At 46.5% G+C, this 18,258-nt stretch overlaps 1 protein-coding gene across 2 annotated transcripts in view; it reads right to left on the reverse strand.

Moving 5' to 3' along the window:
* The window catches only part of SPOCK1 (SPARC (osteonectin), cwcv and kazal like domains proteoglycan 1), a 558,187-nt gene that overhangs the window by 291,765 nt on the left and 248,164 nt on the right, over positions 1-18,258 (reverse strand). The window contains exon 3 of one of the 2 annotated variants that reach the window (XM_065873450.1): positions 4,899-4,907. The exons of the other annotated variant lie outside the window; for it this stretch is intronic. Within the exon in view, the coding sequence (XP_065729522.1) occupies positions 4,899-4,907 (9 nt within the window). The remainder of the gene's footprint in view (positions 1-4,898; positions 4,908-18,258) is intronic. 2 annotated transcript variants of the gene reach the window in all.

Consider the following 18,258-nt stretch of genomic DNA (forward strand, 5'->3'; position numbering starts at 1 on the left):
CAAGAGAAGAGATAACCCAGGAGGAACTCACCCTCACCACTGGAGAAAAAACAACAAAACCTCTGTCCTTCCAGCTGTGGTTCATCAGTGCCCTCTGCACATCCAGAGGATGGCACCACCCAACCGCAATCTAAAATCATGGGAACTATTTTCTACTTGAACATGCTGTTCTAATACATGGAAGTCCTTGGAAGCTTAGGATGTGTGTCTAACAAGGAAGGACTGGAGCCAAAGACAAGTTCCTTTGCTTTAATTTCACACGTCACATTCTCTTTGATATCCAAGTGAGGTTTGAGCCGGTCTCAAGAACTGAATATTCCCTAGTGATTTCAACATACGTTATAACTTGGATGGAATGTGAAGCATTCTTCTGGACCTTGCCACATTTCCAGGCTAACTATAACTGCCATTTTTACATATTTCTTGGGGAAAATCGTGGTTTTAAATATAAAACCTCTAAAAGTGGCTATCTGCATGAGAATATTTAAAAACTCATTGCACATGTAATAATTCTGCCTAACTGCTGCCCACATGTGAAGGTACACCGGAGTCAAAGCTCATTGTGCAAAATGAGTCCTTCAAACAGCCTCTAGCCCAGCAAGGCCAAGTGGGGAAGGAAAATGATTTCCCTGCATCTGATTGCTTTTGACCTGCCTTAGGAAAGCGGGTGCCAAAGCAGAACCTAATGAGCTAGCAGCCCAGACAACCTTGGGTGTGACCGTTGTGGCTACAGCTGAGAGAGAGGAACCAGAGCCCACTTGGGGGATGGCCACTGAGCACGGGCCACTTAGCGGTCACTGCAGCAGCGAGGTCCAAATATGAGCGGCCGGAGTTCACGGATCAGCCTTCCACACTGGACCAGCCAGGTCTGCAGACATGGGCAGTCCAAGCAGCTGGGCCTGTGCCGATCAATCCACTCTGCCTCTGGGGCAACGTCTGGTAAGGACCATAGTTGATACCATCCAAACTCGCGCGGAAAAAGCCAAAGCGAGAAGAACGCCCTTCTAGAGCTTCACCTCACCCCTGAGTCCCACTTAACAGTCAGTGCTCAAGGGACAAAGGACGACTGGCTGGTCATTTCTCCAGCGCTTAACATCCACGGGCGCCAGCCCAGATCTTCCTTTATCTTATTTTCTATCTAAAATTTTTAAATATAGCATATATTTTAGGTTATCCTAAAACAGACCCAGGACTTGCTGTGCCGTTGACGCTTCTGCCTCCTTTCTCACAGTGGCAAATCCCACCGTGGGAAGCAGTGTGCCAGCCCCACACCACCCAGGTGCTGCCCGGTACCTAAGTGCATTATGCTGCGTGGACCCCAGAGCCTGGTCCAGAGACCAGAAAAGCACAGGACTTGAAAAGCCCTCACCTCTGATCTTCCTTCTGGCCCAATAAAGATGTGGCCTGTTAAAATTCAGACTATGGTGGAAGGCACGGTGGACATACTAGATCACACTCGCCAGGCGAGGTGTATCTGTCTGTGTTGGCCTCTTAACGGGTAATTTTATCTCTACTGATGAAGCTTTTAAAAATGACTTGCACGGACCTCAGCAACAGTTAATTCTTAAAACATACACCTAAATAGAAGTTCGCAGACCTAGATACAGTTATTTATTAAATTCACTAACTCCTGTTAGTGCATTCTGCCGGCTGAAGGGTGAAGGGTGGCAGTGTTACCATGCATGTATATTTTGTTGGCTATACTGCGCAGGATAATTATATCAGGCCTCTGCTGGACAGGGCAGAGAACAGTCTTCCTCTAGATGCTCACCGTACGAGGAAGGGCTTATTCCATTTCATGATACCACTTCGAAAATGAAAATCACCTAACTCTTTAGGGACTGTTAAAACCCGCAAGAACCTATAAATTTAAAAAGACTCTCAAATTTGAGCATACTGAGTTATGTCCAAAATCATGAAACATTCCAGGTGAGCATACAGTCATAGTAAAAACACATCAAAAGTCATTATACCTAAATGTCCATCAACAGAGGAATGGATAAAGAAGAGGTAGTACATATATATATACAATGCAATATTACTCAGCCATAAAAAGGAATGAAATTGGGTCATTTGTACAGACGTGGATAGAGAGTGTCATACAGAGTGAACTAAGTCAGAAAGAGAAAAGCAAATATTGTATAATAACACATATATGTGGAATCTAGAAAAATGGTATAGAAGATCTTATTTGCAAAGCAGAAATAGAGACACAGACGTAGAGAACAAATGTATGGATATCAAGGGGGGAAGGGGTGGGGTGGGAGGAATTGGGAGACTGGGATTGACACACATACATTATTGATACTATGTATAAAATAGACAACTGATGGGAACATACTGTATAGCACAGGGAGCTCTACTTAATGCACTGTGGTAACCTAAATGGGAGGAAGTCCAAAAGGGAGGGGATGTCTGTATGTGTATGGCTGATTTGCTTTGTTGTGCAGTGGAGGCTAACACAACCTTGTAAAGCAACCATACTTCAATAAAAATTACATATAAAAAAAAAGCATACAGGTCACAGTAAGAAAGCAACAAATGATAACGTCTAGAATGACGAAGAAGGGAGTGGTGCTGGTGGTGGAGGGAGAGTCGTGGGAGTGATCATGGCCCCAATTATTTTTTTAAACCCTCCACCGCTGATCAAAAGAGGTAAAACCATATTCATTTCACTAAATAAATATCCCACTAAACACAATACTGGATCCTGTGAAATTATTGGCACCCAGTGGCTGGTGCAAAGGAATTTAACTCTGGTTTTTCAACTACTTTAGAGATACCCTGTTTTGATAAACATTCATGGGAAGCGAAATCTTTTTAAAATATATACATATATAACACATATTAAATATTATACATATAAAAGATATTAATAAGGATATATTTATCAGGACATGTTAATAAAATACGTATATATACATACATAACAAAGGACATTCTGATCTATAATGCATCTTCCAAGAAAACTTTTAAGCCTCCCTACCATGAAATGATGCAAAAATATTCCTGCCATAATTTTAGTGATTAAGTCTCCTCATCATGGATGTCATAACGAATTGGAAAGTCTCTGGGTTTAGCCCATTTTGATTGGGAACCTGAATTTTTCTTCCCCTGTCCTACAGCCCCCACATGGCCGATGCAATTTAGCTCAACTATTCCCCAGGGGGTTGCCTTTCCAGAGATGCTGATTCCAGCTCCAAAGAATGTCAAAGCAACTCTGAGGAAGAGATGAAGTGGCACAATCAAATGGAAACCACTTTTGAGATCCAACTGCTTTACTCCCACTTACAAAGATGATGATGTAATTTATATAGACCTTACAGCTTTAGCTACTACAGATCAAAGACACTTTGCTCTCATGGAACAGATCATTTCTCCTTCACACATATTTTAGCTAAGTTGTTTGAACACTGAAGTATCATCTGAAGATTACCTGAGGTAATAAAAATTACCAGCCTAGAAAATAAATGGAAGCCTCATTTGTCTCGACCAGGAGTGAGCAGTGGAGACATGTACAGAAGGAAGTAAGGTGAATTGAGGGCAGGCAGCCTCTTGGGGTCATCTGAAGACCCCCTGCAGGTAAATACGAAATAGGAGAAGCATTGCCCTGCAGGGCCAGGTGGACTAAAGCCAGGTTTATAGATCCTAGATGGAGTTTAATCCCACTTTATCAAACCCCAAACATTCACAAAGAGATTAGTTAAGGGGCTACAGGAAAACTGCTCTCCAAAGGACTCAGTGCAAACTAGTTATTTTCCACACTAACTGACTGGGGAGAACAGGAAGGAGGGGTGGCTGGCAGGTGGGAAAAGCATCTCTGAAATGATAACAGAAGTCATTGGAAATGTGAGATTTCCAGGTGGCATTATGTAAGTGCATCAGCTGTATAATGTGAAATTTTCCTGTAATTTCAATTTGTGTGCAGTGGAAGCCCCTACTAATCACGCTGTTGAGAAACACAAAACATTCCATCTATTGGGAAGGAACTAGCTTCCCAGACACCACCTTACCTCTGAGCTATTTCCAGTCACATCTCTGGGCAAGCAACGTGCTATCGGTCTCCTCTCCATCAGGCCTGTCCTGCCCACCCCTGGTGAAGAGCCCCAGTGACAATCCTTCTGAATGAAGCGATCGACCAACCAGCCCAGCTTGGACAGTGACTTGAGGTCCCCCGCCCACCCCCCATCACTCCACAGACCCCACTCATGCGAACTCTGTACACCAGGGACTGGAAGCTGGGCCATTAATACATCTTCCATTGGCACATAGCACACACACACACCTGGGCCCAGGCTACTTCTGAACAGGGATGGGTCTTACTCACCTGCACATTCCCCCAGGGCAACACTCAACAGTACACAGTAAGTCCTGGCCAAACTGTATATAATTTAAGTAAGCTGTTCCAGCTTTAACATCTCCGTATCCCTGTGAAATGCCCATAACTGTTCCTGGCGTGCACGTAAGGACAGGTGGGTGTAGGTTTATACAGACACTCTAAATCACGTTCTTCCTGAATAGAGTGATTCTTTGATAAATTGGTCTGACATTTGGTATAAAGTCCTGCAGGCCTCAGACAAAATGATTTAGAAAATAACAATGTCAGTTGCTCTGCTCTTTCAATAAATAACCCACCAGTAAAACACAGATAATAACTGACAATCATACTTGTACTGTAACTAATGAGAAAAGATAAAGCAGTAAATGGACTGTTTCTATGCATTTGATAAATTGCACCCCCTGGACATACCCATGAAAAATAAATGTGTGTGCTCCTGTTTCACTGAACTCAAACAAATATTTACCACTGAGATTTAGGATTTAGAGTGAAATTTACATTTTGCTTGGCAACTATTTTGATGCTATGTCTACACACAGTAGAAAAATCAAAAACCTACCTCAACTTCCTGAGTACGAAAGCATTATAAATGAGAAAAAAATAAAAGAATCACATCAAACGATAGGAAGGAATGTAAACATTTTCGATAATTGCATCAAAATTTCAAATTATCGTAACATTAGAAAGGTCACAGGCAGACATTTTCCCGACCATCACTCCCTTGAAAAGGTCCCCTTGTTCACTAAGTTCATGAAAAGAACATTAGGTTCTCAGTAGAATAAGTGAAGCGCAGGGAAATCAGAGGGTCCTCTGGTGATCTGTGTCATTACTGTAGGACAAATAGCAAAATCATGATTAAACCCAAATACGCAGGCATGATTATTATCTTTGAGAATTTCAAATGATTAATTTCCTATGACACTGGTCCAAAGGGTGAAATTCAATAAAAGTCCCGATATGACATCAGACAGCAAGAATAAAAGACCTTCTACATTTCTGCAAAGAAATTCTTTTGCCTTGCAGCTCCAGAATAGCTTGAAGGGGTCTAAAACCTGAGAAAGACGTGGATTTATGGTCTTGGGATGTGAAATGAATAGGACTGTCATGGCCGCTCGGGTGATTAAAGGATTATAACTGCCACAAAGTCCCCTTCCTCAGGACTGTCTGCCTGTCCATTTCTGTCCATCCAAGCTGGGGTCAGGGGGAGTGACGGCTGATTTGGGCTTCTCTCAAAGAGAAAAGCTGAGTCTGAGGTCCATTCCAGAAAGTGTGCCCTATATCTGGCTGCTTCTTCTGGGAATACAAATGGACCTACGATGCTGCATTTGTACTCTGACCAAGACAAAGGGCGTCTCCCCAGACGCAAAGCCACCCACACCCTTGACCTCGTTAGCAAAATGATCAAAATACCTGAGCTAGCCAGGAGCAGGCTTCTGAATGTCAGATGGGAGTGAAGCAGGCAGGGGCTATGGTGTCAAAGACAGAGGAGACACTATGAACAGGACAGGCTCTGAAGCAGATACAGGTTCAAATCCTGCCTTGAACACTCACCAGCCAGCTGGCCTTGCACAAACCCCTCAGCTTCTGAGATGCAGTCCCTTGATCCACAAAGCAAGACCACTGCACCTGCCTTGGAGGCTGGGTCACCATGATTCACAACAATGTGGCAAAGTGACTGGCATATTACCAGGCACAAAGAAGGACTCAATAAATAAAAATGTACACTTTTGTGTCCATGTCCAGAGGTTTATAATATTGAGATGTCTCAAAAACATTGAGAGAAACAGGCTTTATAGAAACAATGACATGCTTAAAATTTCAGTAATGTGACTTGTGCATTTGACTCTCACCAAATAGGCCCAAATGAAGGGAGATCAATTGTACTTGGGAACGATAATTATGAAATATTTCAAACGCATGCAATTTTATTAGTCTTATGAATGAAGAGTGACTTAGAAAAAATGCAATGAAATATGAAAGCATGAGTTGCAAGCACATCGCTGTTTAAAGGTCAGGCACCCATTCTCTAAGATTCAGTCACCCTGTCTATTAAGAAAAGATATTACTTACACCATAGAGCTGTCTGTATAACCAGTGAGGTGTTTTGAACCATTGTTAGCAATTACACATCGTATAGTTCTAAGTCAATTTAAGTTTCAATTTTGACTCACTATATCCCGTTAAGTGGACTGGACCTGCTCTGAACAGGTAACATTTCTGCATAATCATTAACTGACACGTAGAAAACAGAGGAAGGAACCGTGAAAAGGTCCACCTCATTGACACACCAAGTAAGACCCTTGCCGTCTTGGAGCATGTAAACCTTTACTTTACAGAAAATACAAACTGTACTTGCCTAAGGCCCAGCCCTGTCCGAGTATCACGAACTCCAAATTCATTAGGTCCCTCTATCTTTCTGAGAATGCCACTCTTACCACCCCCGAGGCTGGCAGGCCTCCATCAACATCCAGATGCTGCCTTTTGGAGTATACAACACTGGCTATGAACTATCACCACACCCCTTCCTCCCCACCCACCCTGCACGGGAGGTGCCAACCGCAGGCACTGGAAAGCAGTGGTTCTCATCCTTGACTGACCACTGGGGTCACGGAGGACCTTTCTAGACACTGATGCCTGGCACCACCTAGGAGATGCTGATTCGGTGGTCTGCGCCATGGCCTCCACAATGGGACATTTAAAGTTCCTCAGAGGATTCTAATGAGTAGCCCCCATTGGCTAAAGGAAGCCACACACTGATTCAATCACAGTGACTGAAAGGTGACCAGGGGACGATCAGGTCCACCACAAACAGCAAACCAGGTGCGGCCCATCAGAGGCCTCCCTTCCCCCAGCTTCCGGAGCTTTCCAGAGTTAAATTCACCTTCCACTGTCAGGTCTGGCCTCAACACCTCTGGGGCTCAGTACACGGCACCTCTGGGCGCTCTGCTGGCCAGGCCAGGATCCAGGCTGGACTGGTCCCTCTTCCCTCCCTCTGCCATTCAGGCATCAACCAGGCCCCCTCCCTCCCTGGATCTGTCACACCTCCCACTCTCTGCAACCACAGCCTCTCCCTCAGTCGGGCCCCCCAGCTGCCCCTCAGGTCACCACCATGTGCCCAGCCAGCCTCTACTCCCTGTACCCTGCTCAGGCTGTTCTCCATGCTGCTCCCACGGGGACCCTCTGAAGGGATGCCTGCCCTCATCAGCCCCCGGTATCAAATACTCGAGTTGCTCCCCACAGCTCCCAGGCAAAGGCCAAGCCCGGGAGCAGCATACGGGGCCCTGCAAGGCACAGTCCCTGCTGAATCCTCCAGTCCCCCTGCAGCCACACCCCAGCCCACACGCTTTGCTCCAGCCCCACAAGAACCACTTCTTGGTTCTGCAACAGCCATGCTTCCTTCGAGCTCTGAAATTCTGCCCATGCTGCTCCTTTTGTGCCTGAAATACCCTTCCTCGCCCTTCTCTGATGAACATTTGCTGCTCTATCAAATCCCAGTTTAGACTAGACGATGCTCCTTGAGCGCAAACCTCCCCGTCCCCAATCCCTCCACATCAGAGACGTCTCAGCCGTGTGGTCTACACAGAGCACTGACGCAACTGCTCTGCAGTGGCCGACCACTCTCCTGCCACTCAACCACACAGCCAGCAGTCCCCACGGCCAGGGGTGGGACATCTTCACCTCCACACCTCCAGAGCCCAGCACATGCCCATCTTGCGACAGGTACTCAATGAGCACCTCCTATGAAGAAAGAACCATTCAATCTCTGTTGCTTCTTTTACACCAGAGTCTTGGGCTGCAACTCCCCAATTAATTCCCTGTTGACTCAGAACTTCAGGCTCCGTGACCTGGAGGTTTCCAAGGAAAGTGAAATGGGCAACTCCCTTTGTGTAACTTAAACTGGGGCAGTAACGGGAACCTGGCACCAGCAGGGATGACGGCAGAAGACCTTGGAGGGATCGACCAAGGAGGACAGGTGGACCCCTGCCCGACAGCCTCGCCCCACATCTGCTAACACCCCAAGTCACTGCAAGGAACACACAGACTTCATGACTTGGCTCACCACGGCTGGCATAAATCGGATGCAAGATTCAGGACCTGCATCAAGGTGAAGTTGAAATGAAAAAGTTGAAATCCAGTCCAAAATATCCAAGTGATACTGATAGCAACGTTAACGTTCATCATATAGGAATAACAGCAGCTACCATTTTCCGAGTGTTCCCCACGCGCCAGGCGCCGTCCAAGCCAGCTGTGTTCTAGCTCACTGAACTCATATGATAACCGTGTGAGGCAGGCACGATCAGCACCCCGATGACATGGCTGGGAAAGCAAGCTTCGAGAGATCGCATTTCTATATAAGGTCACACAGCTAGCGAGAAGCAGGAGGATTTGAACTCAGTTTTGCCCGACTCCGAAGCTCATGCTCTAACCGCTCCACACCGCGTTAATGGCACCATGTGAAGGGAGGACCAGTGAGGTATGTGAAGACTGGAGACCCTGGGAGACAACACGGGGCTTGTTCCCTATTGGAGATGGAACACGATGGTTGCAGGAGATGCCAAGGGACGGAGATGAGCACAGAGGCCTGAGGCCTCCCAAGAGGCTCCCTCTACCACTGCATTGACCCTTAGTACATCTGAGCCTGAGCTTCCCCGTCTGTGAAAGGGGGGATTCAAACACCTGCCTCACGGTTCTTTGTGAGCTTGGACAGCAGGTTCATCTGTCCTGTGCCTGGCCCCAAGAAAGCAGTCAGGACATCCGGATGTCCTGACCACCCCGTACCCCAGATGGTTCCCTGGGCTTCAGAATCGTGGCCAGCAGCACTGATGACAGCAGCCTCAGGAACAAGCCCCCCTGAGGAGCACTTTGTGGGCTCTGGACCAAGCACTGCCACCACACCTGTCTGCCACCACACTCTCTGGGGCCCACTTCAAAGTGGAGCATTCAATGCCGACATCAAGCCACTGCACAGAGGACGTGGTGGCTTCGGCACCACCCATCTCTCTGAGAAGCCATGACCACAGATTTTGCATGAAATTTTCATTAGCTGCACAGCAAGGCCTGCTGCGGTTCCTCCCAGCCCTACCATTCAGCCTCTTCTCTTGGAAGGAACATTTGGGAAAGTTAGCAATAAAAACTCCCTCACTGTGCCCCTAAAAGCATCCTAGCAGCCTCCCTGCCTGCCCTCCTCTGCATCCTGAAGCTCTGGCCCTTGGACCATGTACACAGCAGATGCTCCTTACCAAAGCCCCAGAAATCAATCTGGTCAAGGTCTTTTGTCCACTTCAAAGCAACGATGTCACCATCAGAATCTGAGAGGGTTCATTTGAAACCTGCAACTTCTGAACTTCTTTCCCCCGTGGTAAGAGGTCACCAGGGTAGACAAGCCTGCCAAATAGACCCACACTCCCAAGACACAATTTCCCTCTGTGATCACTGGCAAAGCTTCCACAGGGAAGGCGGAGTGTGCCCTGTCTGAGGTACAGCCACTGCTATAACTAGGGCTTGCCATGAGGGTAGAACAATCCTCTCACACTGACTGAAAACCCTCCATAGGACCCACACTCCCAAAGTCTGCTGGGTCCAACCAATCCTGGACCATGCAGATGGGCTAATTTTCCTCTCACTCAACAAGCACTTATGCAACTCTATGATGGGTGTAACCCAGTCTCTCACGCCCAGCACTGCCAAATAGATGATGCCTGGTAGACTCAGGAGACTTAGAGAAACAATCCCAAAGTACTTCAGCCAGGCTCCACACTTGGGAACTTGCTCACCTGGCCACTCGGACAGGTAGATGATGTACTTACGTCGTATGACAAGACAGAGAGTCCAGAGAAGCTATAAGAGAACCGTCCTCATACCAAGATCAGTGTGCGTGAGTCCCTGACTAATGGGGATCTGTGTACTCTGTGAACATCTAGCTGTCCTGTTGCCCTCCAGGGCTGTTTCCATAATCTGTCCATGTTCAGTGAGGGCCTGGGGCACCCACAGAGACAGAGCAAGGTCGAAGCTGCAAGGACGTTGGGGGCGGAGGCTCGAGGACCTCCGTGCCTGAAGAGATATCCACGCCTAATCTCCAGGCACTAAGGAGCCACTTGGAGGTGGGCGGACTTGAAGGTGGATCCCATCACACCAGTACTTTCCGAAGGAGCCCAACTGAAAGCAAGGACACCAGTGAAGAAGTTCATTCTACGTGAGCACAATTATCACCTACAGCATTTGTTGCACACCTGCCTTTGTGCCAGAAAACAGACACGAAGAACACCCAGCCCTTACCCTCAGAAGCCCACAGTCTGGCCAGGGGAAAGGGAACCAGAAATGTCAGCAGATGAAGGCATAATAGTACCAGGCAATGTGCTCATTATGAAAAGAAAATAGCTACAGAACACAGAGGAGGAAGCCACCAACGATTCCAGGGAACCAGGACTGACTCTACTGAAGCACTGGGACTTACGCTGGGTCTGGACGGACAAGGAGTTTTCCAGGCAGGGAACGTGGAGTAGGTGGGACAAGGAGCCAGCAGTTGCGATGAGCAGGACTCTTTGCTGCAGCAGCCCTCAGCTCAGGCAACAGGAGAGGAAGCCTGAGCCCAGGTGCAGCCACAGAGACAGGACAATGGGAGACATCTGCCGGCTCTGCCCAGGGTCTCCAACCCACCACGGCCACACCACTAGGTCTGCCATCTGCTCTGCAACCAGAAATCCTGTAGCTGCTGTGGCCGGTCACTGGCATCACTGTGATCCGTCCACTCCAGCTGGAAGGCTGAGCAATGACACTATGTCTAGAGAAGACGCACTGACCCATGGCATGCCACCCCAGGGACAAGAGCCAGCTCACATCCTGGCCCTTCCAAGCAGCAAGCGTCCCCATGCCACCTGTTACGAACATGTGTAAGTCATATGGGCCACAACTGCAACCACCTAGTCTCTGTGCCTGTCGCTCTCTCTGTCCTGCAGAGACACACTGCCAGCTTGCTCCACCTTCCTTTAGTAAATAAACATCTCTCCCTTTGGAGGTGAGATCCCTGAGAACAAAGGCCATGCCACGTGACCATGCTCTGGGAACCAAGACCCTGGAGGTGCCCCCTCCCCACCCGCAGTCAGTGATAACAATTAAGGGCCTCTTGCTCTCACCGAGCCTTTGAAAGGTTCCACTCTTGTTTGCAGGGGACAGTGGTAGGGAACCAGGGTTCCCTTTTACCCATCTTTTAAAGTCAAAACGCTCCAGGGCAAAATTATCAGGTTACACCATTTATATGGTAACAAAACACACATCAATAAGGACATATTTATTTCTTGTGGAAGAGTACTCAGCCAGCAGAAGCCATGTAATATTTTTAGTTTTACGCTTTCTTTTAATTTATTATTTGGAAAATAAGAGGAATGTTAATAACAATGCAGGTCCCTTCCAGCCCTAAAATTCAATGATTCTAAATATGTCAGACAATAAATCAAATACGCCTGACAGCTCTGTGTAAATAAAGTGGAAGCAATTTTCGGACTAGCAAGGACTACCGTGTACTGGAAGAATCCAAGGAAGACCAAAGCAAGAAGCTGCTTTGTCTTTGAGTTTTATTTCTGCTTCCAAATTTTAAGAGCCCAGCAAGAACACAAACAGTAGTTATGCCCTAGATCTTTAAAATCCCTTTCCTATTAAATAACTTATGAGCGTTAAAGAAAGAGTCCAGTTGGGTTTTTTCACATGATGCTACTCAGAGAGAACTTTTGAAAAAAATTTCCAAGATCTAATTCTTTAGCTAAATTACCTTCTTGTGAAAGGTGGAGACTCCTAAAAAGTCACATACAAAAACATGGGAAGAAAGAAACCAAGAAGCAATAAAAAGGACCAACGATGCAATGTAACTATCTCTTCCACTCGATAACCACACCCTCCCCATGCCCAGAGCCCACCCCTCAGAGGCCTGGGAAGAAAGAAGGGGCAGCCATGACCACCAACAAGCATGAAGCAGCGCTGGGTCCCGCTCATTAAAATCGATCTTCTCATTTAGCCAGTTGCACGGTCACATTTTCTAGGTATCTCAACTGTCCTTAAAGAGTGCCCATGATTCACCATAAGAAGAAAAAAACACAAAAAAAGAAGTAGAGAAAAGTCAAAATGGTTATCAATGGCTGGAGGAATATAAGACTTTTCTTCCTGCTTCCACTTTATTATTTTTCAATTAAAAAATAACCTGTACCACACCTTCTTTATCCATTCATCTGATGATGGATGCACACATATACAATGGAATATTACTTAGCCATAAAAAGAAACGAAATTGAGCTATTTGTAATGAGGTGGATAGACCTAGAGTCTGTCATACAGAGTGAAGTAAGTCAGGCAGAGAAAGGCAAATACCGTATGCTAACACATATATATGGAATTTAAGAAAAAAACGTCATGAAGAACCTAGGGGTAAGACAGGAATAAAGACACAGACCTACTAGAGAATGGACTTGAGGATATGGGGATGGGGAAGGGTAAGCTGTGACAAAGCGAGAGAGAGGCATGGACATATATACACTACCAAACGTAAAACAGATAGCTAGTGGGAAGCAGCCGCATAGCACAGGGAGATCAGCTGGGTGCTTTGTGACCACCTAGAGGGGTGGGATAGGGAGGGTGGGAGGGAGGGAGACGCAAGAGGGAAGAGATATGGGAACATATGTATATGTATAACTGATTCACTTTGTTATAAAGCAGAAACTAACACACCATTGTAAAGCAATTATACTCCAATAAAGATGTAAAAAATAAATAACCTGTATTACTTCATGTGTTTGTATGTTGTCTCCTCATTGATCCATTTACCCATTCTTCATTCATTCATTCCTTCAAAGTTCTATGGGATAGGGAAAATGAAGACAGCATTACCCTAACATCACGGTTGGGGCAACTCTAGCCAGAGAGGTAAAATCATTTCTAAATGAATTCACACAGCACTATAAGATCTACGTGCACCAAAAGATTAGACTGAGAGCTGTACTCACAGCCCAGACATGGGGAATAAGAAGGAAGAACCGCTTGGGCCATGACCTAGAACAATGACTAGGAACCTTTCCAGGCAGCTGAATGGAATCACAAGCCCTTCTAATTACCCTGTCTCTGGGCTGGCACATAGGGTAAGCATTCATTTATTCCTTTTGTCCTGGCACCCTATTAAGGAACGAAAGATCTGGAATAAGCAGGGTGTGACCTTCAGCTCACTCACCAGCACACAGCCCATGGCCCCTGCCAAAAACAGGTAGGAGAAGGACCCAGAGCTCACAGTAGAAATCATACATTTACCCACAAGGCGGTGACAGCTCCTGCAACAAACCCAAACTGTGGCTCAATTTAATAAGGCATCCGATGCTCAGATGCCTCATCTGATTCACCAGCAGGATACGTAAATCACAGCTAGAATAGGAGGTACCTTGTCAGGGCTGCCTGCTGGAATTATGTGGGAACAACACTGCATGGGTTATTCTGGTGTTGCCCATCAAAGCCTCATATGTCTGTTTCACACACCTCTCTTTTAACAAAACTCGGCTCTTAACCCAGCTTGGAGCTGAAATCAATAGTTCTGCTTCTGGATCTGAAACATGAACAAACATAAAAGCCTATGGCAGTTTCTTAACTGGTAACTCCTCTTGATGTCCACTGTCACTGCCTAAGTGATTCTGGGTAAACATTCCAACCTTTTCGAGCTTCAGTTTCTTCATCTGTAAAATGAAGGCTATGGTGCCCACTCTACTAGGATTACTGGGAGGATTACTTGGGACATAGATGCAAAATGTCCAGCATGTAGTATGCACCAAATATCCAAACATGGTCACTGCTATCTATCTATCTATCTATCTATTTATTTATTTATTTATGGCTGCGTTGGGTCTTCGTTGCAGCACGCAGGCTTTCTCTAGTTGCGGCGAGCGGGGGCCACTCTTTGTCGCGGTGTACGGTCTTCTCATTGCTGTGGCTTCTCCTGCTGAGCACGGACTCTAGGCATGCGGGCTTCAGTAGTTGTGGCTCGCAGGCTCTAGAGCGCAGGCTCAGTAGTTATGGTACACGGGCTTATTAGTTGCTCCGTGGCATGTGGGATCTTCCCAGACCAGGGCTCGAACCCATGTCCCCTGCATTGGCAGGTGGATTCTCAACCACTGCGCTACCAGGGAAGACCAGTCACTGCTTTTTTTAACTGACCTCAGTACATCCGCTGCTGTAAGCTGATAAAAGAATTTAAATAAATAAATAACACTAGCTTCCTCTGGATTAGTATATTTGTGATACTGCCATCCTGACCCTACAGAAATTTTTAAGAAATCAAATCTGGGTAATGGCTGCTTTGGAAAAGCAGCAGCCACTGCTCCGTGCAAAAGTGTAAATAATCACATTACTCATAGCTTAATGCATGTGATCCAGAGCTACAAGCAAGCATGTCTGTGATGGACTTCTCATCTGTGGCTGCCACTGCAGCCCATCCAAGGCTCTGCAGGCATCCTGACTGGGAACGTCTACATTAGCTCCTGATGGGACCCACACTCCCACTGTCAATGGGAACACACTCAGCAGGAAGGAGGCGATGCCTTCATAATAAGGTCATAATACAAACAGAAACGTTTGCTTGGGGAAGGCATGCTGGGCTCTAGGTCGGCCACTAAATGTCCCTTCCTCAGTTCTCAGGGGCTCCCAAAGCAGTCTGGGATCCCTACCTGAATCTTCCCAGCCCCTGCCAGGTAGGGATGGAGCCTCCTCAGATGCCGTGATACGGCCTACTTTTGACTCAGCACTGCTGAGTACCAGACTAAACACCAAAGGAGACAACCGGCAATGCTGGACTAAATCTACCTTCTTTCTGAGAAGGGGCTCTGAAATCTCAGCATTTTCCATTTAACCAGAGCTTCCCTCAAGGGTGCCAAGCACTAACTGGGGATATTTGGTCCTTAGACCATTTACACTCTGGATAAATGCAAAACTTCTAGAAAAGCCAATTCAGAATCCAACCACAAGCATGCTCTAAAGATGTGGGTGGGAGGAGCTTCAAGATGGCGGAAGAGTAAGACGCGGAGATCACCTTCCTCCCCACAAATACATCAGAAATACATGCACACGTGGAACAACTCCTACAGAACACCTACTGAACGCTGGCAGAAGACCTCAGACCTCCCAGAACGCAAGAAACTCCCCATGTACCTGGGTAGGGCAAAAGAAAAAACAGAGACAAATGAATAGGGACGGGACCTGCACCAGTGGGAGGGAGCCGTGAAGGAGGAAAGGTTTCCACACACTAGAAGCCCCTTCGCAGGCAGAGACTGCGGGTGATGGGGGGGTGGAAGCTTAGAAGCCACGGAGGAGAGCACAGCAACAGGGGTGCAGAGGGCAAAGCGGAGAGATTTCCGCACAGAGGATCGGTGCCGATCAGCACTTACCAGCCCGAGAGGCTTGTCTGCTCGCCCGCCAGGGCGGGCGGGGCTGCGAGCTGAGGCTCGGGCTTTGGTGGGAGCGCAGGCAGAGCACTGGGGTTGGCGGCGTGAACACAGCCTGCAGGGGTTAGTGCATCACAGCTAGCCAGGAGGGAGTCCCGGAAAAGGTCTGGAGCTGCCGAAGAGGCAAGAGACTTTTTCTTCCCTCTTTGTTTCCTGGTGCGCAAGGAGAGGGGATTAAGAGCGCTGCTTAAAGGAGCTCCAGAGACGGGCATGAGCCACGGCTATCAGCGCAGACCCCAGAGATGGGCATGAGACGCTAAGGCCACTGCTGCCGCCACCAAGAAGCCTGTGTGCGAGCACAGGTAACTGTTCACACCTGCCCCTCCCGGGAGCCTGTGCAGCCCACCACTGCCAGGGTCCCGTGATCCAGGGACAACTTCCCTGGGAGAACGCACGGCGCGCTTCAGGCTGGTGCAACGTCACGCCGGCCGAAGCCGCTGCAGGCTCGTCCCACACTCTGTACCCCTCCCTCCCCTCCGGCCTGAGTGAGCCAGAGCCCCCAGATCAGCGGCTCTTTTAACCTCATCCTGTCTGTGCGAAGAACAGACGCCCTCCCGCAACCTACACACAGAGGCGGGGCCAAATCCAAAGCTGAACCCCAGGAGCTGTGCAAATAAAGAGAAAGGAAAATTTCACCCAGCATCATCCAGACCAGTGGATTAAATGCCCACAATCAACTTGATGTACCCTGAATAGCTGGAATACCTGAATAGATAACGAATCATCCCAAATTGAGGAGGTGGACTTTGGGAGCAATGATATATATGTATTTTCCCCTTTTCTCTTTTTGTGAGTGTATATCTGTATGCTTCTGTGTGTGATATTGTCTGTACAGCTTTGCTTTTACCATTTGTCCTAGGTTCTGTCTGTCCATGTACTTTTTTGTTGTTGTTTGCTTTTTTAGTATAGTTTTTAGCCTTTAGCATAGTTTATAGCACTTGTTATCATTGGTTGATTTATTTTTTTGTTTGGTTGCTCTCTTCTTTCTTTCTTTTACTTTTTTAATTTAATTTTTTTATGTTTAATAATTATTTTTTATTTTAATAACTTTTATTTTATTTTATTTTTTGTTCTTTCTTTCTATTTTTCTCCCTTTTATTCTGAGCTGTGTGGATGACAGGGTCTTGGTTCTCCGGCCGGACATCAGGGCTGTGCCTCTGAGGTGGGAGAGCTGACTTCAGGACACTGGTCCACCAGAGACCTCCGAGCTCCATGTAATATTGAAGGACAAAAACCTCCCAGAGATCTCCATCTCAACGCCAAGACCCAGTTCAACACAATGACCAGCAAGCTAGCATGCTGGACACCCTATGCCAAACAACTAGCAAGACAGGAACACAACCCCACCCATTCCCAGAGAGGCTGCCTAAAATCATAAGGCCACAGACACCCCAAAACACACCACCAGATGCAGACCTGCCCACCAGAAAGACAAGATCCAACCTCATCCACCAGAACACAGGCACTAGTCCCCTCCACTAGAAAGCATACACAACCCACTGAACCAACCTTAGCCACTGGGGGCAGACAACAAAAACAAGGGGAACTATGAACCTGCAGCCTGCAAAACGGAGACCCCAAACACAGTAAGTTAAGCAAAATGAGAAGACAGAGAAACACACAGCAGATGAAGGAGCAAGGTGAAAACCCAAAAGACCAAACAAACGAAGAGGAAATAGGCAGTCTACCTGAAAAAGAATTCAGAATAATGATAGTAAAGATGACCCAAAATGTTGGAAATAGAATGGAGAAAATACAAGAAACATTTAACAAGAACCCAGAAGAACTAAAGAACAAAGAAACAATGATGAACAACACAATAAATGAAATTAAAATTTCTCTAGAAGGAATCAACAGCAGAATAACTGAGGCAGAAGAATAAATAAGTGACCTGGAAGATAAAATAGTGGAAATAATGACTGCAAAGCAGAATAAAGAAAAAAGAATGAAAAGAATTGAGGACACTCTCAGAGACCTCTGGGACAACATTAAACGCACCAACACTCGAATTAGGTCCCAGAAGAATAAGACAAAAAGAAAGGGACTGAGAAAATATTTCAAGAGATTATAGTTGAAAACTTCCCTAATATGGGAAAGGAAATGGTTAATCAAGTCCAGGAAGCACACAGAGTCCCACACAGGATAAATCCAAAGAGAAACATGCCAAGACACGTATTAATCAAACTATCAAAAATTAAATACAAGGAAAAAATATTAAAAGCACAAAGGGGAAAAAAACCAAATAACATACAAAGGAGTGCCCATAAGGTTAACAGCTGATCTTTCAGCAGAAACTCTGCAAGCCAAAAGGGAGTGGCAGGACATATTTATTTAAAGTGATGAACCGGAAAAACCTACAACCAAGATTACTCTACCCAGCAAGGATCTCATTCAGATTTGATGGAGAAATTAAACCCTTTACAGACAAGCAAAAGCTAAGAGAAATCAGCACCA

The sequence above is a fragment of the Phocoena phocoena genome, chromosome 3 (assembly GCF_963924675.1).
Source record: "Phocoena phocoena chromosome 3, mPhoPho1.1, whole genome shotgun sequence".
Lineage (NCBI taxonomy): Eukaryota > Metazoa > Chordata > Mammalia > Artiodactyla > Phocoenidae > Phocoena > Phocoena phocoena.